This window comes from Capra hircus, chromosome 16 (genome assembly GCF_001704415.2).
Source record: "Capra hircus breed San Clemente chromosome 16, ASM170441v1, whole genome shotgun sequence".
Taxonomy (NCBI): Eukaryota; Metazoa; Chordata; class Mammalia; order Artiodactyla; family Bovidae; genus Capra; species Capra hircus.
The window spans coordinates 45,783,675-45,801,686 of NC_030823.1; the positions used below are offsets into that span (position 1 = coordinate 45,783,675).

At 51.8% G+C, this 18,012-nt stretch overlaps 1 protein-coding gene across 5 annotated transcripts in view; it reads right to left on the reverse strand.

Annotated features, from left to right (window-relative positions):
- KCNAB2 (potassium voltage-gated channel subfamily A regulatory beta subunit 2) overlaps positions 1 to 18,012 on the reverse strand; it is a 96,317-nt gene that overhangs the window by 28,255 nt on the left and 50,050 nt on the right. For all 5 annotated transcript variants that reach the window (XM_018060455.1, XM_018060452.1, XM_018060454.1 and 2 more), the window contains 2 exons: positions 943 to 986; positions 76 to 113 (listed from right to left, as the gene is read on the reverse strand). In XM_018060455.1, coding sequence (XP_017915944.1) covers positions 76 to 113; positions 943 to 986 — 82 coding nt within the window. The remainder of the gene's footprint in view (positions 1 to 75; positions 114 to 942; positions 987 to 18,012) is intronic.

Genomic DNA, 18,012 nt, shown 5'->3' on the forward strand with positions numbered 1-18,012 from the left:
GGAAGACTTTACCACGTGCTCAGGGCACTGGTGGCCCTCCCCAGGGCCTGGGGGAACGAGGGAGCCCCATCTCACCTCATCAGTGATCTGGCCTCCGAAGGTCACCCATGTTCCTGGAAGGAGAGACACAGGCTGAAGTCAGAGAATGCCCCCAGGGATGCTAGTTCTCCCAAGGGTGCTTAGATCTCAGGTAGCAGGACACGGCAGTTGGGGGAGAAGGCAGCCATGGGGCACCTTGCTGCTCTGCGAGAGCGTGTGCTGGGCACTTGTGGACATCTGGCCTTTGGGGCAAGTCTCTGACTCTTGGGGCCAAGGAACCAAGGGGACAGTAAGCGCCCAGAGCAGGCAGCTGGCTGGCGGGCTGTGATGGGTTTGTTGGGGCTCTTGCCACTGCAACTCCTATTCCGGGGACACCCTGTGGGCAGCGGGGCCAGGGCTGTCTCTTTGAAGATGCGCTGGTCTGACAGCTATGTCCTCACGCTTGCTGGGTGGTGTGTATGTGTATATGTGTGTGTGTGTGTGTGTGTGTGTGTGTGTGTACGTGTGCACTGTGAGGTAGAGAGACAGCATGTTCTCGGAACAGAGATCATATCTGGCAAAAGGAAAAAAGGCAAAATCCAACTGCCCTTCATGAGGAACCCTGTTATGTAAGGAAAGAAGGTGCTGGCTTCAGGGACAGGGGGCTTTCTTGGTTCTCTGCTGCTAGGAAGGGGCTATGTGTACAGAGGCCCTGGTGTTCACAAAGGCTGCATCTCTGTCCCCTCCCTGTCCCAGGCCCCTGCACCATGGCCTCCTGGTTGCCATGGCAACCAAGCCTCTCCTTCTCCCCAATCCTGGCTCCAGATGTAGCTCCCTCCCCTCACCCCTGGAGGTGACCCCTTCAGCCTTCCCACCACCCCTGCTTCTGTGGGCACCATGGCACCAAGAGGCCTCCATACTCACCGAGCCCCAGGCAGGAGACCCGCAGGCCCGACTTGCCCAGGTTCCTGGAAGACAAACGTGGTATGAGTTCTCAGCAGCTCAGGGCAGGACCCATTGTTTCCATTGCCCAGTCTCCCGAACCCCCCATGCATGTCATTTAAGGCTCTGAAGGCCAGGGGTCCTTTGGAGAGAAGCTTGCTGGTCACCCACCCTGGGGTAAAGGGCCAACTGTCCCCCACTCCACATGCTAGGGCACGGCCATATTGCTGGGCCAGGCCGTGCTGTGACCACTGCAGGGCCCCGGAAGCCACCGTGGGGAGAAAACACGGAATGGGCCCAGAGTAGTTTGATGGGCTGAAATAAGACTGGTTCAGGCCTTGTGGCCCCGCTCTCATGAGAAGCTTCTCTTTGCATTTCTTTAGTGTCACGTCTGTGTTTTGTGTATCTTCACTTCCCCTCTTCGTGGAGTACAGGACAAGTTAGTCCCACATCCCTTGGGCCATGTGGCCCCCGGCCCTGTCTCTCTTCAGGAGGAATGGGGGGAGATGAGAGCTCCACTGAGGGGTGCCCATGCCCACAGCAGGCCTGACCCCCAGCCAGAGCCACAGAGGAGGGTGAGAGCTAGACTGACCCCTGGCGGCCCACGTCCTGGTCAGGATTAGTGGCCACAGCTGCACGGACTGCCCGGGGCCCCACCACAGGCCTACTTAGCACTTGCCAGGTGGGGCCTGTCCCAGGTCCATGGGGACCAGCTGCAGGCTGTCATTAATGCCCTCAGGGGGTCACGGAGGGCAGCAGCATCCTGCTGAGGCCTGGGCTTCCTGTCCAGCCTGGCCTGTCCCTCCTGCCAAGGCTGGCTGGGCTGGAGCCTGCCAGATAGCAGCGGGCAGGGTGGCCCTGTCACTGATTCCCCAAAAGCTCAGTGTGGCAGGCAATCCCCTTTTTCTGATATTCTGTTTTACAGAAGAGCACCCTGGGGAGAAAGTTGGATTCCACCCAGACTTTGAGAACACGCTCCCCACCCCAGTGGTGGCCCCCACTTGAGCCCTTTTTGGAAGTCGCCAGATGGTGAGGTTGACAAGTGGCAGGGTGTGAGTCCACCTCCCTCCTGAGACATCCCGGTCCTAGGACCAGCCCGAGCTGTGATACCCCAAGGGTGGGAAGCGAGAGAGCTGTGAGAGATGCACAGGGTGGACCCCAGCCTCCTTTCCCAGGGCCCTTGGATGTTTCTAACTTCAGTGGGTGCTATGTCCTGTTTTTCTACCCCATGTGGGTGGCCCCCTGGGAAGAAGGTATGGGGCTAGCCTGACCCTCCCCTCTCTGACCTTCTGCAGCCTCAGTTTCCCCGGTTACAAGATCCCTGGACCCTGCCCACATCACAGCTGGTTGTTGATCAGGGGTGGATAGAATAAACTCATAAGCAGTTTGATAACAGTTTGTCACCAAATTTAAGTAGTTCTAAATTGCCCAGCTTTCTCGTTACATTTCCATTAAAATCAGCCCAGCCACTGGCCCACTGTTGCTACAGGATATGCTGGTAGTTTTCCTAAATGAGGACATAACAGCAGCTGTTTTCTTTTCCAGAGAGGGGAGTGGATCGGCAGTGGCTACAGGCAGAGCCTCAGAAGCTGTAAGTCAAACCCTGCTTGGACCTTCCTGGCTGTATGCCTGCCCCTGGGTGTATCATGTAACCACCTGAAGCCTCAGTGAGCTCATCTACAGAATGGGCTTGCGATGCTGCCTCTTTCAGGGGGTTGCTGTGAGGATGAAATGGGATAACGTGTGCCTGGGCAAAGGGACACAGAACACTGACTGTGCAGGAGTCTCCTTTTTAAGAGAGCACAGAACTGGGGTAGGGAGGGGTTGGGGGTGGGGGTGGACGCAGCCTTTTCCTTATTCGAGAAACAATGCATAAGTCAAATAGGCTTTAAATGTTACTATGTTAAAAAGGGAACTCAAGTTTCCCCCATACCCTTTTTTCCCCTATAAATCAATGAAATAATCTACTAATGCCCTCAGCATTGCTTGCGCATTCCAACCCAGAGCCACTTGGTTTATGACCCTAGAAAGAGGCGCGATTCATAACTCCGTGAGGTGACAGACGTTAATTAAACCGATGGTGGTGATCAGGTCACAACAGGTAAATGTATCAAATCATCACATTGTAACTTAAACTTATACAACCTTATGGGTCAATTATATCTCCAAAAACAGGGAAAAAATCCTTGGAATATTCTTGATTTAGCTTTAGATTTAGGAGAGATCTGAAATACAGTATGTATGAAATTCAAGAGCTGATGAGTCGAACACATTCTTTAAACGTTTTCTTATATAGTTTAAATCATGCTTGAATTGATGTAGAAAGCGAAGTTGTGTTTTGTTATGTAGAAAGACATAGGAACTAAAAAGCAATTAAAGAAAGAAAAGCACAATGACATCACTTATAGACCCTGCATCAGGCCAGTTCTTTTTAGTAGGTTAGCTAGTTTATCTCACACAAGTGAGAAAATACTTGTGGTGAGAAATTAGAATGCTGCTTAGGAGTGGTCTGATAACAAAGCATCAGGGACTAAAAGTTCTAATCAGTGGTCTTAACCATTTTGGGTCATAAACTCCTTTGAGAAGCCCCTCCCCTGGAAATGAGCACAGTCATGAAAACCTTTAGAACCTTGTTTGTGATGCCTGGGTGTTTGAAGACTTGGGTACCTGGTCTAGATAAATCCAGGTGCTGGGAGGGAGACTGAGCCCCCCGCCTCTCTAAAACCACCCCTAGGCATGATGGTGGAGGAGCAATTTCCCGGCCAGGCTCTGCAGAAGGTGAAGTTTTAGGCCTGTCCTGCAACTGCCCTTCATCAGTGTGCAACTAGCTTGTTCAGGGGCTGGGCAGCTTTAGCAGCAGACAGGTGAGGACACAGGATAGCAGGCTGAGCCTACCTGTGTCTGTGGTTGAAGAGAGGCGACCATCAGAAGGGGCTCCGAGTTTCCTCGGACGGATGTAGGGTGCTCGGTGATGCAGCTGTGGCTCCACCCACCACCCACAGGAATAATTTAGCAAAACTAGGACACCGCGCCATGCTGCAATTACCCCACTCAAGTTGTTTCCCTGTTAAAATGATGGTATTAGTTCTGCCATCCGCTGCCAGGCCTCCAGAGGAGGAATGAGAAAGGACAGGATATCGCCGGGCTGGAAGCTTTATAAATACGGCAGCTTGGTGGGGGTGGGGGCAGCCTAACAAGAGCACAGCCTCGTGTGGACCTGGGCTGGAGACGCGCTGCCACTCAAAACTTTCTACATGGGGAAATCATTTCCTACAGGTTTCCTTCCCCTAATTAAAACTCGCCACAGTGATAAAATAGTTGGCTAAATCCCTAAACCCCGATAATGTTAGTCTTTATTAATTTGTCTCCTGTCCCTCCTGTGGTCTGGAAAAATGGCTAATGAGGACTCAGGGATTTAACCTTTGCTGGAGGAAAACTGATGTTTATCATGCAGCACCCCCGACCCCCACCCCGATGGGCCGCACCCTTAAACACTGCATTTCACTTCTAGGCAATTACACATCCTTTAAAAATAGCTGTTCAGGGCCTTTCACTTCAGCCATCTGGGCGGAGGACAAAAATGTGGTCAGGTGATGGAAAGCAACTTGGCCTTGGAGATGGTTTGATGGACAGGGATGCTGGGGTTTCCTGTCGGCTGTCACCCTGTGGAGCATTATCTGTTTACAGCTCTGCCCGCCCCCAGACTCCAAGCTCCCTACGAAGGACCTGGGCTACCAGACCTTTGCCATCAGATTGCATCCGGCAGCCACAGGTCTTGGGGGTGCTTGTTGGTGTAACGTGGGGCTGAGAAGCCCAGACCTTGGGGCCAGACCCTCAGGATCCAATGCAGGACCCTCTTTTTACTCACAGGTCTTGGTATCTCCCCTCCTCCACACTGAGCACCTCTATTGCTCAGTGCCAAAGGGGCCCTTTGGCAAGATTGTGGCACCCTTGTGGTACAGGCCACATCACCCTCAGTGCCACTGTGAAGGGCCAGCTCCTTAAGGAGGTGGTCAGTAGAGGGTGGTCCTGGATCAGGCCCCCTGTAGCTCCCACCTGCATGTACCCTGGCTGTGATCCTGGGAGAGTCATCACGGAACAACTCCGTCAGGCAGGGACCCCATACTCAGCAGAGGCGTCTGGTGGTTTGGGTTCTGACTTCCATTTCAGCTCTGAGACTACACACCTACAGGGAAATGAGCCCACCTTCTCCCTCTTACTGCCAAGGCAAGCTCCCCAGGCCCTGCCACCTGTAAGGACAGGTGGGGTCCCCCAAGTGGAAAGCTGGGGCTGGGGTCTCAGATTCTGAACCCGCTGGCCCAGCGAGCACCTTCCTATGCTGCCTGTCTCACCTTGAGTGCCTCCAGCATGTCACGCACACACACATACACAGGCACGCACACACATAGATACCCATACACACAGGTACACACACACTGGTGCACACACACAGAGATGCATACACAGCTGCAGATATACAGAGATCCACACACACAGATACACACGGGTGCACACATACAGATGCACACATATATGCACATACACCAATGTACACACAGATCCACACACACTGGTGCACATACACAGATGCATTTACACACAAGTACCCACAAGTGCACACACACAAAAATCCACACACACAGATGCACATAAACAGATGCACACATAGGTGCACACACAGACACACACACACACACACGGATGTACACACATAAGTGCATACGGCAATCTTGAGCATTCAGGCTCTTTGATGTCCAATCTTCAACGGATCTTAAGATCTTGGCAGGCAAATCCTGTCAATAGCCACATTTCCTGGGTACATTGTCCTTCATACTTTTAGAAATGGTCTCACACTTTTGATCTTAGGGTTGACTTAAAGTCTCGGCAGGTAACATGTATCTAAACTAAAAAATAGATTCTGTTTACTCTTAGTTTTCGGTTCTCACTTAACAAAAGATAAACCACCAGAGTTTCTAGAAAAGAATTCTGCTCTGGATTGTCCTTACTGAGTTGAGAGGATGGGAACAAAAGCTCTGTGCCCCAGAGACCCATAAAAGCATGTCAAATGTCCCGAAAGATCCAGGGCAGGAGGGTCACAGATGGAGATGCAGAAGGCCTTGCTATCCCAGAATTCGTCTTGAGGAGGCCTGGGACTTACGCCACGGGTCCTTCACATGAGGTCCATCTTCTGGGCATCGGTCTAAGGTTTAAGCTAGAGGTTTAAGCCACACAGCTCATTTCTTAGGATCCTTTCTTTAATACTTTTCGAGTTGGTACCAACCAACACCAGCTAGAAACCCATTCTCCTCAAATACAACCAGATTCTTCTGCAGCTTTTTCTCAGGTTGGTGGCCCATGTGATTTGAGTCCCAGAGAGTAGAGTTGGGAACCAGGGACCTAACTTAGCTTTTCTGGTTCATGAAGATGGTTTGTGGTAAGAACTACCCTTCCCCTGGAACATCATTCTCAAAGTGCTCAAGGCTCTAAGTGCAGAAAACTCGTGAGTAAGAAAGGCCAGGTTCCACATGCACTAATACACGATTGTTTTGGGCTTCCTGACTCACTTCACTCTGTGTGACGCTCTCTAGGCCCATCCACGTCTCTACAAATGACCCAATTTCATTTGTTTTTATGGCTGAATAATATTCCATTGTTATTTGCGAAGCAGAAATAGAGACACAGATGTGGAGAACAAACGTATGGGTATCAAGGGAGAAAGAGGGGGTAGAGATTGGGATTGACATATATACACTATTGATACTATGTATAAAATAGATAACTAATGAGACCCGAATGTACAGCACAGAGAACTCTATTTAACGTGCTGCGGTGACCTAAATGGGAAGGAAATCCAAAAAGGAGGGGACATATGTATATATAAACTTGATTCACTTTGCTGTAAACAGGAGAAACTAATACAGCATTGCAAAGCAACTATCCTTCAATAAAAATTAATAAAACAATTAAAGGAAGGCCAGATCTCTAGCCGGGTGACCCAGGGGTCCAGGGTTCAGACCCTGCCCTCCTTTTGCACCTGGGTACATCCCATTGGGCATCTGAGCAAGACCCTGGGTAGGGCAAGGGGGATGCAAGGAATGTCAGGAAGGGCTACCTCCCCTCCCCGACACTGGCCCTTTGCATGCTCTCTACATACAGAGTCAGGGCGAGTGCACCCAGAGCATGTGGGGGGCTGGGCCCAAGCAGAGGGACACACAGAAGCCAAGCCTGAGCCCTTAGCAGAGAACTCTAGCTGCTGCCTGTGCCCTGCAGAGCCTGAATCCTGCTGTAGAGGAACCTGGGTCTGGGGTTCGGGTCAGGTCAAGGAGTGGGGGAAGGCTAACTCTATCACGTGGTTCACCCTATATCCCTGACTCTTAAACTGAGGTTTGTCAAGGTGGCTTAGCTGCAAAGACATCAGACCACTCAGGGGGCATTCCTGAGGCCTGTGTGCCCTGGGGGAGGGCAGGGCACCTGTGGTCATTGCCCTGGGGCTGCCAGGAAGAGGAAGTATCACACAGCATCCGACATGGGGGGCTCAGCTCTAGTGACAAACCCCCCCCCCCCCCCCAGGAAGGGAAACAAACAGGCAGAAGGAGAGAAGAGGCATCATCATCCCCCACCAATGATCGGGAGGAGATTGGGGCCTGACCCTGACTTCGATTTTATTTTTCCCCCACATCTGCCAAGCACCACCCCCCACCCCCCCACCGATACCGTGGGGAGGGCACCCCTGCCCCGCACAGCCCCACTCACTGCATACCTATACTTCATCCCGGGCTGCTTCACGCTGGCATCGCCCGCGCTCGGGAGGCTCTGCACTGACAGCTGTCCCAGACTCCGGGCCACCATGGCCACTGCACGGAAGCGGCCTCGGGTGCCCAGGCTGGGGCTGCTGGCTGCTGGCCGGCCCAGCCGCTCCTCGGGGCCCCGGCCCTTGAGGCCGTGCTCCGAGCATACGAAGGACACCTGCATGTCGCCGGTACTCAGCTCCTGACCACGTCCCCTCTCCTTCTGGGGTCCAAGGTCATCTGCCCCTGGAAGCCCCGCTCCACCTGGGACAAGACTTTATCCCAGAAGCTGAAGGAACTGCCAGGAGTGAAGATTTCCAAAGGCAATGATGTAGAAAAAGCCCGTGTGGTCTCAGACAGAAGGGAGTCAAATTTCCAGAAATGTGCTAGAAAAGATCTGATCAGATAGAACTCAGAAATCCAGGGGAGGGGGGCGATGCCATTTTCTCTCCCTTCTCTGCGGTCCGTCCTCTGCCCCACCCTGGTCTGGCTCTGCCTGCCTGAGCCCCCAGCCCAGCTCTGTCCAGCAGGGCTGGGCTGCCAGTAACTCGCGACCAATGAGCGACACTGCCGGCCTCTGACAGCAGGAGGAGGAGGGAGCGTGCCTCCCATCAGGGTGGCAGCCTGGGGGTTCAGGGAGCAGCTGCTTCTCCAGGCTTCCCCGGGTCTCTCAGAGGGAGCCTGGCTCTGCGCACCGTGGCTGTTGAGACTCCCACCAAGTCAACGAGGTGACTGGCGAGAGGCGCGGGAGGTGCGGGAGGCGTCTGGCGATTCATTATTAATGAAGCGGATGCACAAGCCGCCCGACTGCCCTGGCCGATCCCCGGGAGGCCGGCACCGGTGCTCCAGTCTGACAGCCGCTCAGCCGGGTCTGGACGAGGCAGGCACTGCAGCCGGGTGGACGGCTGAGCGTGCAGGCAGTCGGCCTGGCCAGCTCTGTCCTGTGGCGGTTCTCACCCAAGAAAACAAGGCTGCCATCAGGTTTTGGCACAGGAAGTCAAATCACCAGAGATCTGGAGGAGAGAGCGCCACTCTTTCTGGCTGGTAATGACCCAGGTGAAGTGAGGAAAGAACCCTGCGGTCTCAGAGACCTGAGATGCTCCAGCACTCTGCACAGTACTTAGCTTGCAGCTGATGCTCAATAAACACTTTGAGTGAATGACTGAATGAGCTAAGGAATGAATGAATGGATGGAAGGATGGATGGATGAACGGATGAGTGAATGATGAATGAAGACCCTCTGCTTTACCCCAGCCTCCGTTCCCACATTAAGGGGATCAGGATGAAGATGGGAACAAGCTCTTCTGGAGCAAGGTTAAGGGGTTCCCTGAAACCCAGAGAGACGCCCCCATTGGCAGGAAGGGCTGGCTTTGCTCGCTGACCCCAAGCATGCCACTCTCACCCTGCAGGGTGGCCCTTGCCATAGCTGACTTTTAGGTCCCTTTCTGCCCTGTGACTGAGAAGGAGAGGGTAGATGGGAGGCAGGTGGTCAGGCTCTGCTGCTAATTTGCTGTATGATCCCAGGCGAGTGTCCTGCTGTCTCTGAGCTTCCATTGACAGAATGAGGTGGCTGGCCCGAGGACCGCTCTGTCTCTCAGGACCTGGCTCTGCAGGAACCTTGCACACCTTCTGGCTATCTATCCTGTGCTCTGACACAACGCAGAGAAGAAGCCACCCCAAGATGTTTACAGAGGATGGCTGCACTTGCTTTCAGATCTGGCCCTGCCTTTTTGAGAAGTTAATAATAAAACCTTGCTCCATCCAGTTCCAGCCTCCCTGCTCCTGAGCTGGGCAGCCAGGGGCAAGCAACTCCCTCTCCAAGCCTCAGTGATCTTGTGTCCAGCGCAGGGCCCCAAGGTGTTCAGATAACAAAAGTGCTCACACTGGGGTCCGGTCCTCAGGAATCACTCCCACTATCCCTCAGCAGAGAGGAAGGGCTTTCTGGCCATGGAGTTAGGAGAGGCCCTTGTGAGAGACTCTCCCTACCCCCACTGGTAAGTGCATCCTGTTTGTCCTCCCCATGGCCTGACTTGGCAGCAGGAACCGCTCCCCAGGGGGGGAACTGGTCCTGGGGAGAGAGGGAAGGCAGAGCTGGTACCTTTGCCAAGGGGGCCCTGGCAGGTCACAGACGCCACCTGTGGAGGGCAGTAGGGGCCCCTCAGGATCCACAGGGCAGCGCTGCTTTCCTCTTCCACCTGCCTGTGAAAGTTCCACCTGCCTGGCGTGGGTCCCTGAGCCCCTTTGGTGATGGGCGATGGGAAGGAGGAAGGGCAGGTGCAGTGCTGGCCCCTCTACCAGCTGGGCTCTCCACCAACTGGGCCCTGCACTTGAAGACAATAGACCCTGGCACGCAGGAAGCCCACACCCCTGCTGAACAGGCTGCAGGTGGCAAAGACCCTGCCTCTAGCTCCTCCCCAGGCTCATGGAGCTTATAGTCCACCGCAGGGATGCTCAACACCTGAGCAGGATGCTAGAGGAGCTTGTTACAAATGCAGATTCCTGGGCCCCAACCACACCTACAGAATCAGCAGCTCCGGGGCTGGGCCTGGGAAAATGCATTTCTTTTTCTGAAGTGGACTATTTTTAAAGTCTTTATCGATTTTGTTACAATATTGCTTCCATTTTATGCTTTGATTTTTTGGTCCTGAGGCATGTGGGATCTTAGCTCCCTGACCAGGGATCAAACCTGCACCTCCTGCATTGGAAGGTGAAGTCTTAACCACTGGACTGCCAGGGCAGTCCTGGGAAGCTGTGTTTTTATCAAGAGATTTGAATGGTGCTATGCACTGGCCTGGAGGGTGTGGAGATCCCCTACTTCATTCCACCTCACTCGGTTCTCTGTGCACTGGCAAATCATTGGATCCCACAAGGGACGGCATCTCACTATGGATTCCGTAAGGGACGGCATCTCACTAGGAATTCCTCAGGTTGCTCTTAACCAGATGGTATGCTCTGAGCTTTAAGTGAGATTCACAAAGACTCAGTCACTACAGTGTGTAAAAGGTCACCCATCTCACCTCCCAATCCAGCAATTCCACTCCTAGGTATGTGCCCAGAGAACTGAAAACATAACACCCACACCGAAACTTGAACACAAATGTCCACAGCAGTATTACTCATCACAGCCCCAAAGTTGTAGCAATCCAAATGTCTAACAACAGATAAAATAACGAATAAACAAAATGCAGTCTATAGCCACACAGTAGAACGTTATTCAGCCATACAAAGGATGAAGTACTGACACACGTCCCAACAGGGATGATCCTGGAAAACGTCATGCTAAGAGAAAGAAACGAGTCATGTGCATACTAAGCCGCTTCAGTCGTGTCTGACTCTTTGAGACCCTATGGACAGTAGCCCATCAGGCTCCCCTATCCATGGCATTCTCCAGGCAGGAATACTGGAGTGGGTTGCAATTTCCTCCTCCAGGGGATCTTCCCGACCCAGGGATCGAATCTGTGTCTCTTAGGTCTGCTGCATTGGCAGGCGGGTTCTTTAAGGCCATGTACTGTGTGATTTGATTCCATTCATATGAAATGTTCAGGGGACTTCCCTGGTGGTGCCACGGCTGGGAATCTGCTTGCCAATGCAGGGCATACGAGTTTGACCCCTGGTCCGGGAAGATCCCACCTGCCTCGGAGCAGCTAGGCCTGTGTGCCACAACTACTGAGCCTGCACAGTTAACTGCTGAGTCAGTCCCGTGTGCCTAGAGCCCGAGCTCCGCTCGGCTGCGAGAGAAGCCACCGCAGTGAGAAAACCGCGCTCCACAACTAGAGGGCAGCCCCCGTTCGCCACAACTAGAGAGAGCCCGCACAAAGCACTGAAGACCCAGTGCAGCCCAAATAAATAAAATAAATGTTCAGAATAGGCAAATCCATAGGGTCAGAAAGCAGACTAGTGACTCTAGGGGGTGAGGGGAGTGGAGAATCAGGGAACCACAGCTAATGTGGGTATGGGATTTCCTTATTGGGGTGACAAAAATGTTCTAAAATGGATGATTTTTGCACAATTATATGAATATACTAAAACCATTAAATTGTAAGAGTTGGACATGAATGAGTGACAGGATAACAAATGTGAATATGGTATGTGAATTATATCTCAATATAACTGTTACTGAAAAAAAATGTCAGTGCTTTCAAAAGACTCTGGGCCTTCACTCTTGCTGCTCCCTATGGGAGTGCCCTTCCTGTTTCTCTGCCTTTGAACTCCCTGTCATCCCCTGGCCTCAGCTGAGATAGTACATGCTGTGTGAAGCAGTCTCCCCTGCTTCTCAAGCACCAATAAACCTTCCTTCCTCTGGGTGTCAGACCTCAGCCTCCCCAGTGATACCAGAGGCCTGGGGGCCACACAGGAGGCGCTCTCCCAGGACTCTTGAACCTGGCCCGGTGCAGAGTCCCCAGTCTCCGCTCAACCCTCTGTAACATGTTGTGGGGACAGTGGGACACCTGGCCCAGTGTAGAGTCCCCAGTCCCCGCTCATCCCTCTGTAATGCATTGTGGGGACGGTGGGAATGGGCGTCTGACCTCAGAACCCGCTTGGGGAATCCAGGACAAATGTGGCGGGTCCAGCAGAGAACTGCTGAGTGGGAGTTGGGCAGGTGGGTTTGCGCAGTTGGAACTTTCCACGTGCTTCACACAGAGGTCACAAACTCTTAAAGTACTTAGAAAATCACAAGAAAAGACAAGAGTGGAAAACCAAAAGCGTAAGACCTCAACCTGAACTTGCCACAGTTAAATGTCACCCCAAAGGGTCTCTCCTTTCAAATGTGTGTTGGTGAAGCGAGTCCCAGACAAGGGCTTGGCGCAGAAACATTGAGTGTGGATGGTTTTGAGCCACAGCAGATTTGGGCTTTTTCTGCCTCTCCAGTACCTGCTGTTGTTAAAGCAGCTGTTTCCTGCCATGATGAATCAGAGGGGAAGCCACCCCGAGTAAAAGCCCTGCCGTGTCTATAGAATGCTACCAAAGAGAGCTTCTTGCAACAGGAGCTTCTGGTGTGGTGCCTGGGATCCAAACTCAACCTGCCCCAGGGGGCTGGGGAGACCCCTGGATCGTGGCACAGCAGCTCTTCCAGAGTGACCTTTCCATCTGCTTGATGGCCACACAGAACACAAGCTGCTTCTCCAGGTGCTTCTGTTGGCACCCATGGTATTTATTCCCAGACAGTTTCTCTCTCACCAGGAGCCAAGCCTGGAGTTTTGGTTTCCATCACTACCTTATTTAGTCCTCAGGATAATTCTATGAGGAAGTGACTATATATAGTCTCTGCTTTCCAGATGGGGACACTGAGACCAGGGGAGACCGCATGACTTGTCCAGAGCTGGGTCCCCCCCAGGACACTCAGTGACATTCCTGCAGGCTTGGGAGTTGAGTCAGCCCTGGTGACCCAGCGTGGGTTGAAACACGTCCCCCAAAGGGACATGTCCATGTCCTAACTCCTAGCACCCATGAATGTGACCATCTTCAGAAAAAGGATCTTTGTAGATGTCATCACATAAAGAGGAGGTGATTGGGGTGAGCCCTAAATTCAATGATTGCTGTATTTATAAGGAGAGGAGGACTTGGAGACTGACAGAGACACACAGAGGGAAAACAGTCATGTGAAGACAGAGGCAGAGATTGGAGTGATGTGTCTATAGACAAAATCAAGGAAGCACAGACATATTACAGAAAGCAAGCTTATGGTTGCCGAAGGGGAAGGGCTATTGTTCAGTTGCTAAGTCGTGCCTGACTCTTTGTGACCCCACGGACTGCAGCACACCAGGCTTCTCACTATCTCCCAGAATTTGCTCAAACTCATGTCCATTGAGTCAGTGACATCACACAACCATTTCATCCTTTGTCACCCCCTTCTCCTCCTGACTTCAATCTTTCCAAGCATCAGGGCCTTTTCCAATGAGTTGGCTCTTCTCATCAGGTGGCCGAAGTATTGGCGCTTTGCCTTCAGCATCAGTTCTTCCAATGAATATTCAGGGTTGATTTCATTTAGGATTGACTGGGTTGATCTCCTTGCAGTCCAGGGGACTTTCAAGAGTCTTCTCCAGCATCACAATTCGAAAGCATCACATCAATTCTTCGGCGCTCAGCTTTCTTTATCGTCCAACTCTCACATCCAGACATGACTACTGGAAAAACCATAGCTTTGACTATATGGACCTTTGTTGGCAAAGTAATGTCTCTGCTTTTTAATATGCTGTCTAGGTTTGTCACAGCTTTTCTTCCAAAGAGCAAATGTCTTTTAATTTCACAGCTGCAGTCACCATTTGCAGTGATTTTGTGAAAATAAAATCTGCCACTGTTTCTGCTCCCAACTGGGAGATTGGGATTGACATATACACACGACTATATACAAAAATAGGTAATTAATAAGGACCTATTAGACAGCATAGGGAAGCTACTCAGTACTCTGTAATGACCTATATGGGGAAAGAATCTAAAAGAGACTGGATATGTGTGTGTGTATAACTGATGCACTTTGCTGTAAACCTGAAACTAACACAACATTGTGAAGCAACTATTCTCCAATTAAAATTACTTAAAAAGCCAAGGTTGGATCTTTCCCGAGAGCCTTCAGAGGGAGTGTGGCCCTGCTGACCCCTGGCTTTTGGACTTCTCGGCTCTAGATCATGAGAGAATAAGAAGCTGCTGTTCTGAGCTTCTGCGTGTATGCTGTGTTAGGGCAACCCCAGAACACTGGTAGAGAACCGGCTCAAGGTAGACCTGCCCCACCCATCACCCCAGACTGGTCCTCTCACCAACTCTCACGTGTCTTTTCTCCTGCCCCTCTTCCTTCTTCCTACCCATCCTTTAAGACACACTGGCTTCCCAGATTTTTCAAGGAAGTCTTTCCTGACTGGCCCAGCTTGAAGTGACCGCTGTGAATAAATGAGCAAGTCTATTTGATGAGCTTGACCACAAATCAAATACTGTCTGTGATTCCTGTAAGAGGCCAGTGGTAAGAGGCCACACTCTAGAGTCAAAAATTGCAGGCAGGCAGGACCCTGTACCCTGCCAGAAGCTCATGGCCAAGGCTCGTTGCCCAGGGCTCCCTGCTCTCCGGGCCATATCAGAGAGTCTCAGACACAGCTTCCAGTCCTGCTGCCGAGGAAGCAGCAGGAGAGACATTTCCAGAAAGAGAATGTTCTGGAAAGTGGGTTAAGACCAAGACTGGGAAACACCATCCAGCCAGTACTTATACAGGTTTGGACTGCTCTAGGGGCTGAGAACAGACAAAGGTCATGCTGTCAGCGGGATGTAGACGCGCAAAAACAAGGTGAGAGGATAGTGGGCTTGAGGGCGACGCACTGGGCATCTGTTTAGACCAGGTGGTGGGGAAAGTCTCTTTGGAGCCGAAGTTGCGCTGATGGGAGGGAGCCAGCCCTGTGAAAACCTGGAGGATGCACCCTCTGGGGGACACTGAGGATGCGCAAGGACTGCGGGATGCAGTGAGCTCCTCTGAGATATGGATGAAAGGCAGGCGCACCCCGAGCGGGAGGAAAAGGAGTACAGGCCAAAATCAGAGACAGCGTGTGCGGGATCCAGTGGGGAGTTTGGGTTCCTTCCCAGGGCCGTGTATGGCAGAAGAGGAGCATCCTTGAACCAGGTCCGGTGTCCACCTGGCACCATGTGGGCCCGTGACCACAGCTGCTGCTCTGTCTCAGGCCACACATCTGGACCCTCCATCATGCAGCCAGGTGGACGTGGGAAGGGGGAGCTGACACAGGGACTGTGGAGATTTTAAAATTCAGTGCCTTTGTTTTTTTTTTTTTTAAACAGCAAGAGTTGAGGATAGTTTAAAAAAAAAATGGGTGAAGTTAACAAGAAATCTTTTCCCAGCTGTAGGCTCAGTTCAACTGATAATGTGTTGGGATGGTGGCATGGTGTTTGCCTTGCTCCACCAGGCAGCACTTATCTGGAGGCGTTATCTTTTTTATATTAATATTTAAGACCAGGTTTAACAGAGTCCCAGCCCAGCTGCTGTCAGAAGCATTAACCTTGGAAGGGCATTTATCTGGGATCTTTCATATCTGGTAGCCATGGTTCCGGAGGCTCTCTTCCCAGTTAACTGAAATTCCCAGGTGCAGCCATATGAAATCCACCAGATGAAGAAAGGGCCCCACAGTGCGACCACCTCAGATGCTAAAGCCTCAAGCAGTTTTCTTGTCAACCCTTGCTAGGGAAGCAAGGTTCCCAGGGTGTTTCAGCCCCACAGTTAGTCCGTCAAGCCTCAGATGCAACACAGACCTTTTCCTTGGAGTGTTAGGCAAATAGGACATTTTCCCAGTATCCACAACCGCAAGCTGTGTTCGGGTCCTAGGGCTGTTGCAAGAGAGTTCATCGAACTGGGGGGCTTTGAGCAACGGAACGTGATTCTATCACATCAATGGGGGCCAGAAGGCTGAAATCTGGGTGTGGCAGGGCACTCTCTGTAGGCTCCAGGGGAGGGGCTGTCCTGGCCTTGGCCAGCTTCTGGTGACCACAGTCCTTGGCTTGTGGCCACATCACTCTAATTTCTGCCTCCGCCATTACAAAGCCTCTTCCCTGTGCAGCTTCACTGGGCCTCTTATTAGGACACCAGGCAGTGGATTTAGGGCCCACCCAACTCCAGTGTAAGCTCATCTAATTACATCTGTACGACCCTATTTCCAAGTAGCCTCTAGGAATCCGGATGGATGCAATTTGGAGGGACATAATTCACCCCAGGGCACCCTTCTATAAATCATATCTATACTTGAGGGAGCTGGGGTCTCCCAGGAGGAGGACAACCCCCTGGCCTCTTCCCTTGGCCTCCCCGCTACTGCTCTTGTCTTCCTCACTCTGCCCCAGGGCTTCTCTTCTCAAATGTTCCCCTGTCCCCTTGAACTGGAAGGTTCTTCCCCACCACTTCCAGTGGTCCTTCTTTCAGATGGTTGGGGTCTAAGCTGTCCCTGGCCTCCCTGACTCTCTTGGGCATTTACCTGCTTTTTCTCTGTCACACCCGCCCCCCACCAGGATGGAACATCCAAGAGGGTGAGGAGGGACCCTGCCTGTCCTGATTATGCAATGTCTGCAAGTCTGTTGCCTGGAGTCAAGTAGGTCCTCAATAAATATTTCTGAATTAATTAAAGGATGCTGAAATTCCAATAATCTGGCCACCTGATGTGAAGATCTGACTCATTGGAAAAGACCCTGAGGCTGGGAAAGAAAGACTGAGGGTAGGAGAAGAGGGTGACAGAGGATGAGATGGTTGGAAGGCATCACTGATTCAATGGACATAAACTTGGGCAGACTCTGGGAGATAGTGAGGGATATGGAGGCCTGGCATGCTGCAGTCCATGGGGTCTGCAGTCCAAGAGTCAGACATGACTTAGCAACTGAACAACAACTGAAACAGCCGAACAGCAACAATCAATGACTTGGGCTTTCCAGGTGGCCCAGTGGTAAAGAATCCCCCTGCCAATGAAGGAAATGAAGGTTTGACCCATGGGTCGGGAAGATCCCCTGGAGAAGGGAATGGCAACCCACTCCAGTATTCTTGCCTGGAGAATCCCATGGACAGAGGAGCCTGGTGTAACACAGTCCATAGGGCTGCAGAGTCGGACATGACTTAGTGACTGAACAGCAACAACATCGACGGACAGCCCCTCCCCCCCAAAAAAAAGAAGAAGAAAATTCAGACCCTCATCTCCCTCTTGAGAAATCTCCAACAGAATCAGGAGGTCCTTAGGGCCAGTCTCGCTGACCCTTTGTCCTGGTATATCTGGATTTTTAGAATGCAAAGCCTTAAGAATTCTGCCACCTAATGGACTCAGGGCAGAAGTGCTTTATATCTTTAAATGACAACCACGTGCTCATGCAATGACCCCTGAAGACCCAAACACCGTCCGCAGGAGAAAACGTTTCAGCAACAGGGCTGGTCTCTGTTCCACTCTCCAGAGAACAGCCAGATAACCCCTGGGGCCTGTGGTAGGTGGAAACCAAATCAAATATAGGACACTCACTTAAATCTGGACTTGAGATAAACAACAAATAACTTCTGGTATAAATAAGTCCTGATTATGGCATAAACTTGTTATTTGTTTGAAATTCAGATTTAACTGGGTGCTCTGTATTCTGGAGAAGGAAATGGCAACCCACTCCAGTATTCTTGCTTGGAGAATCCCATGGATGGAGGAGCCTGGTAGGCTACAGTCCACGGGGTCGCGAAGAGTCGGACACGACTGAGCGACTTCACTTTCACTTTCTGCATTTTTATTTGCTAAATCTGGCAACTGAACACAGACTG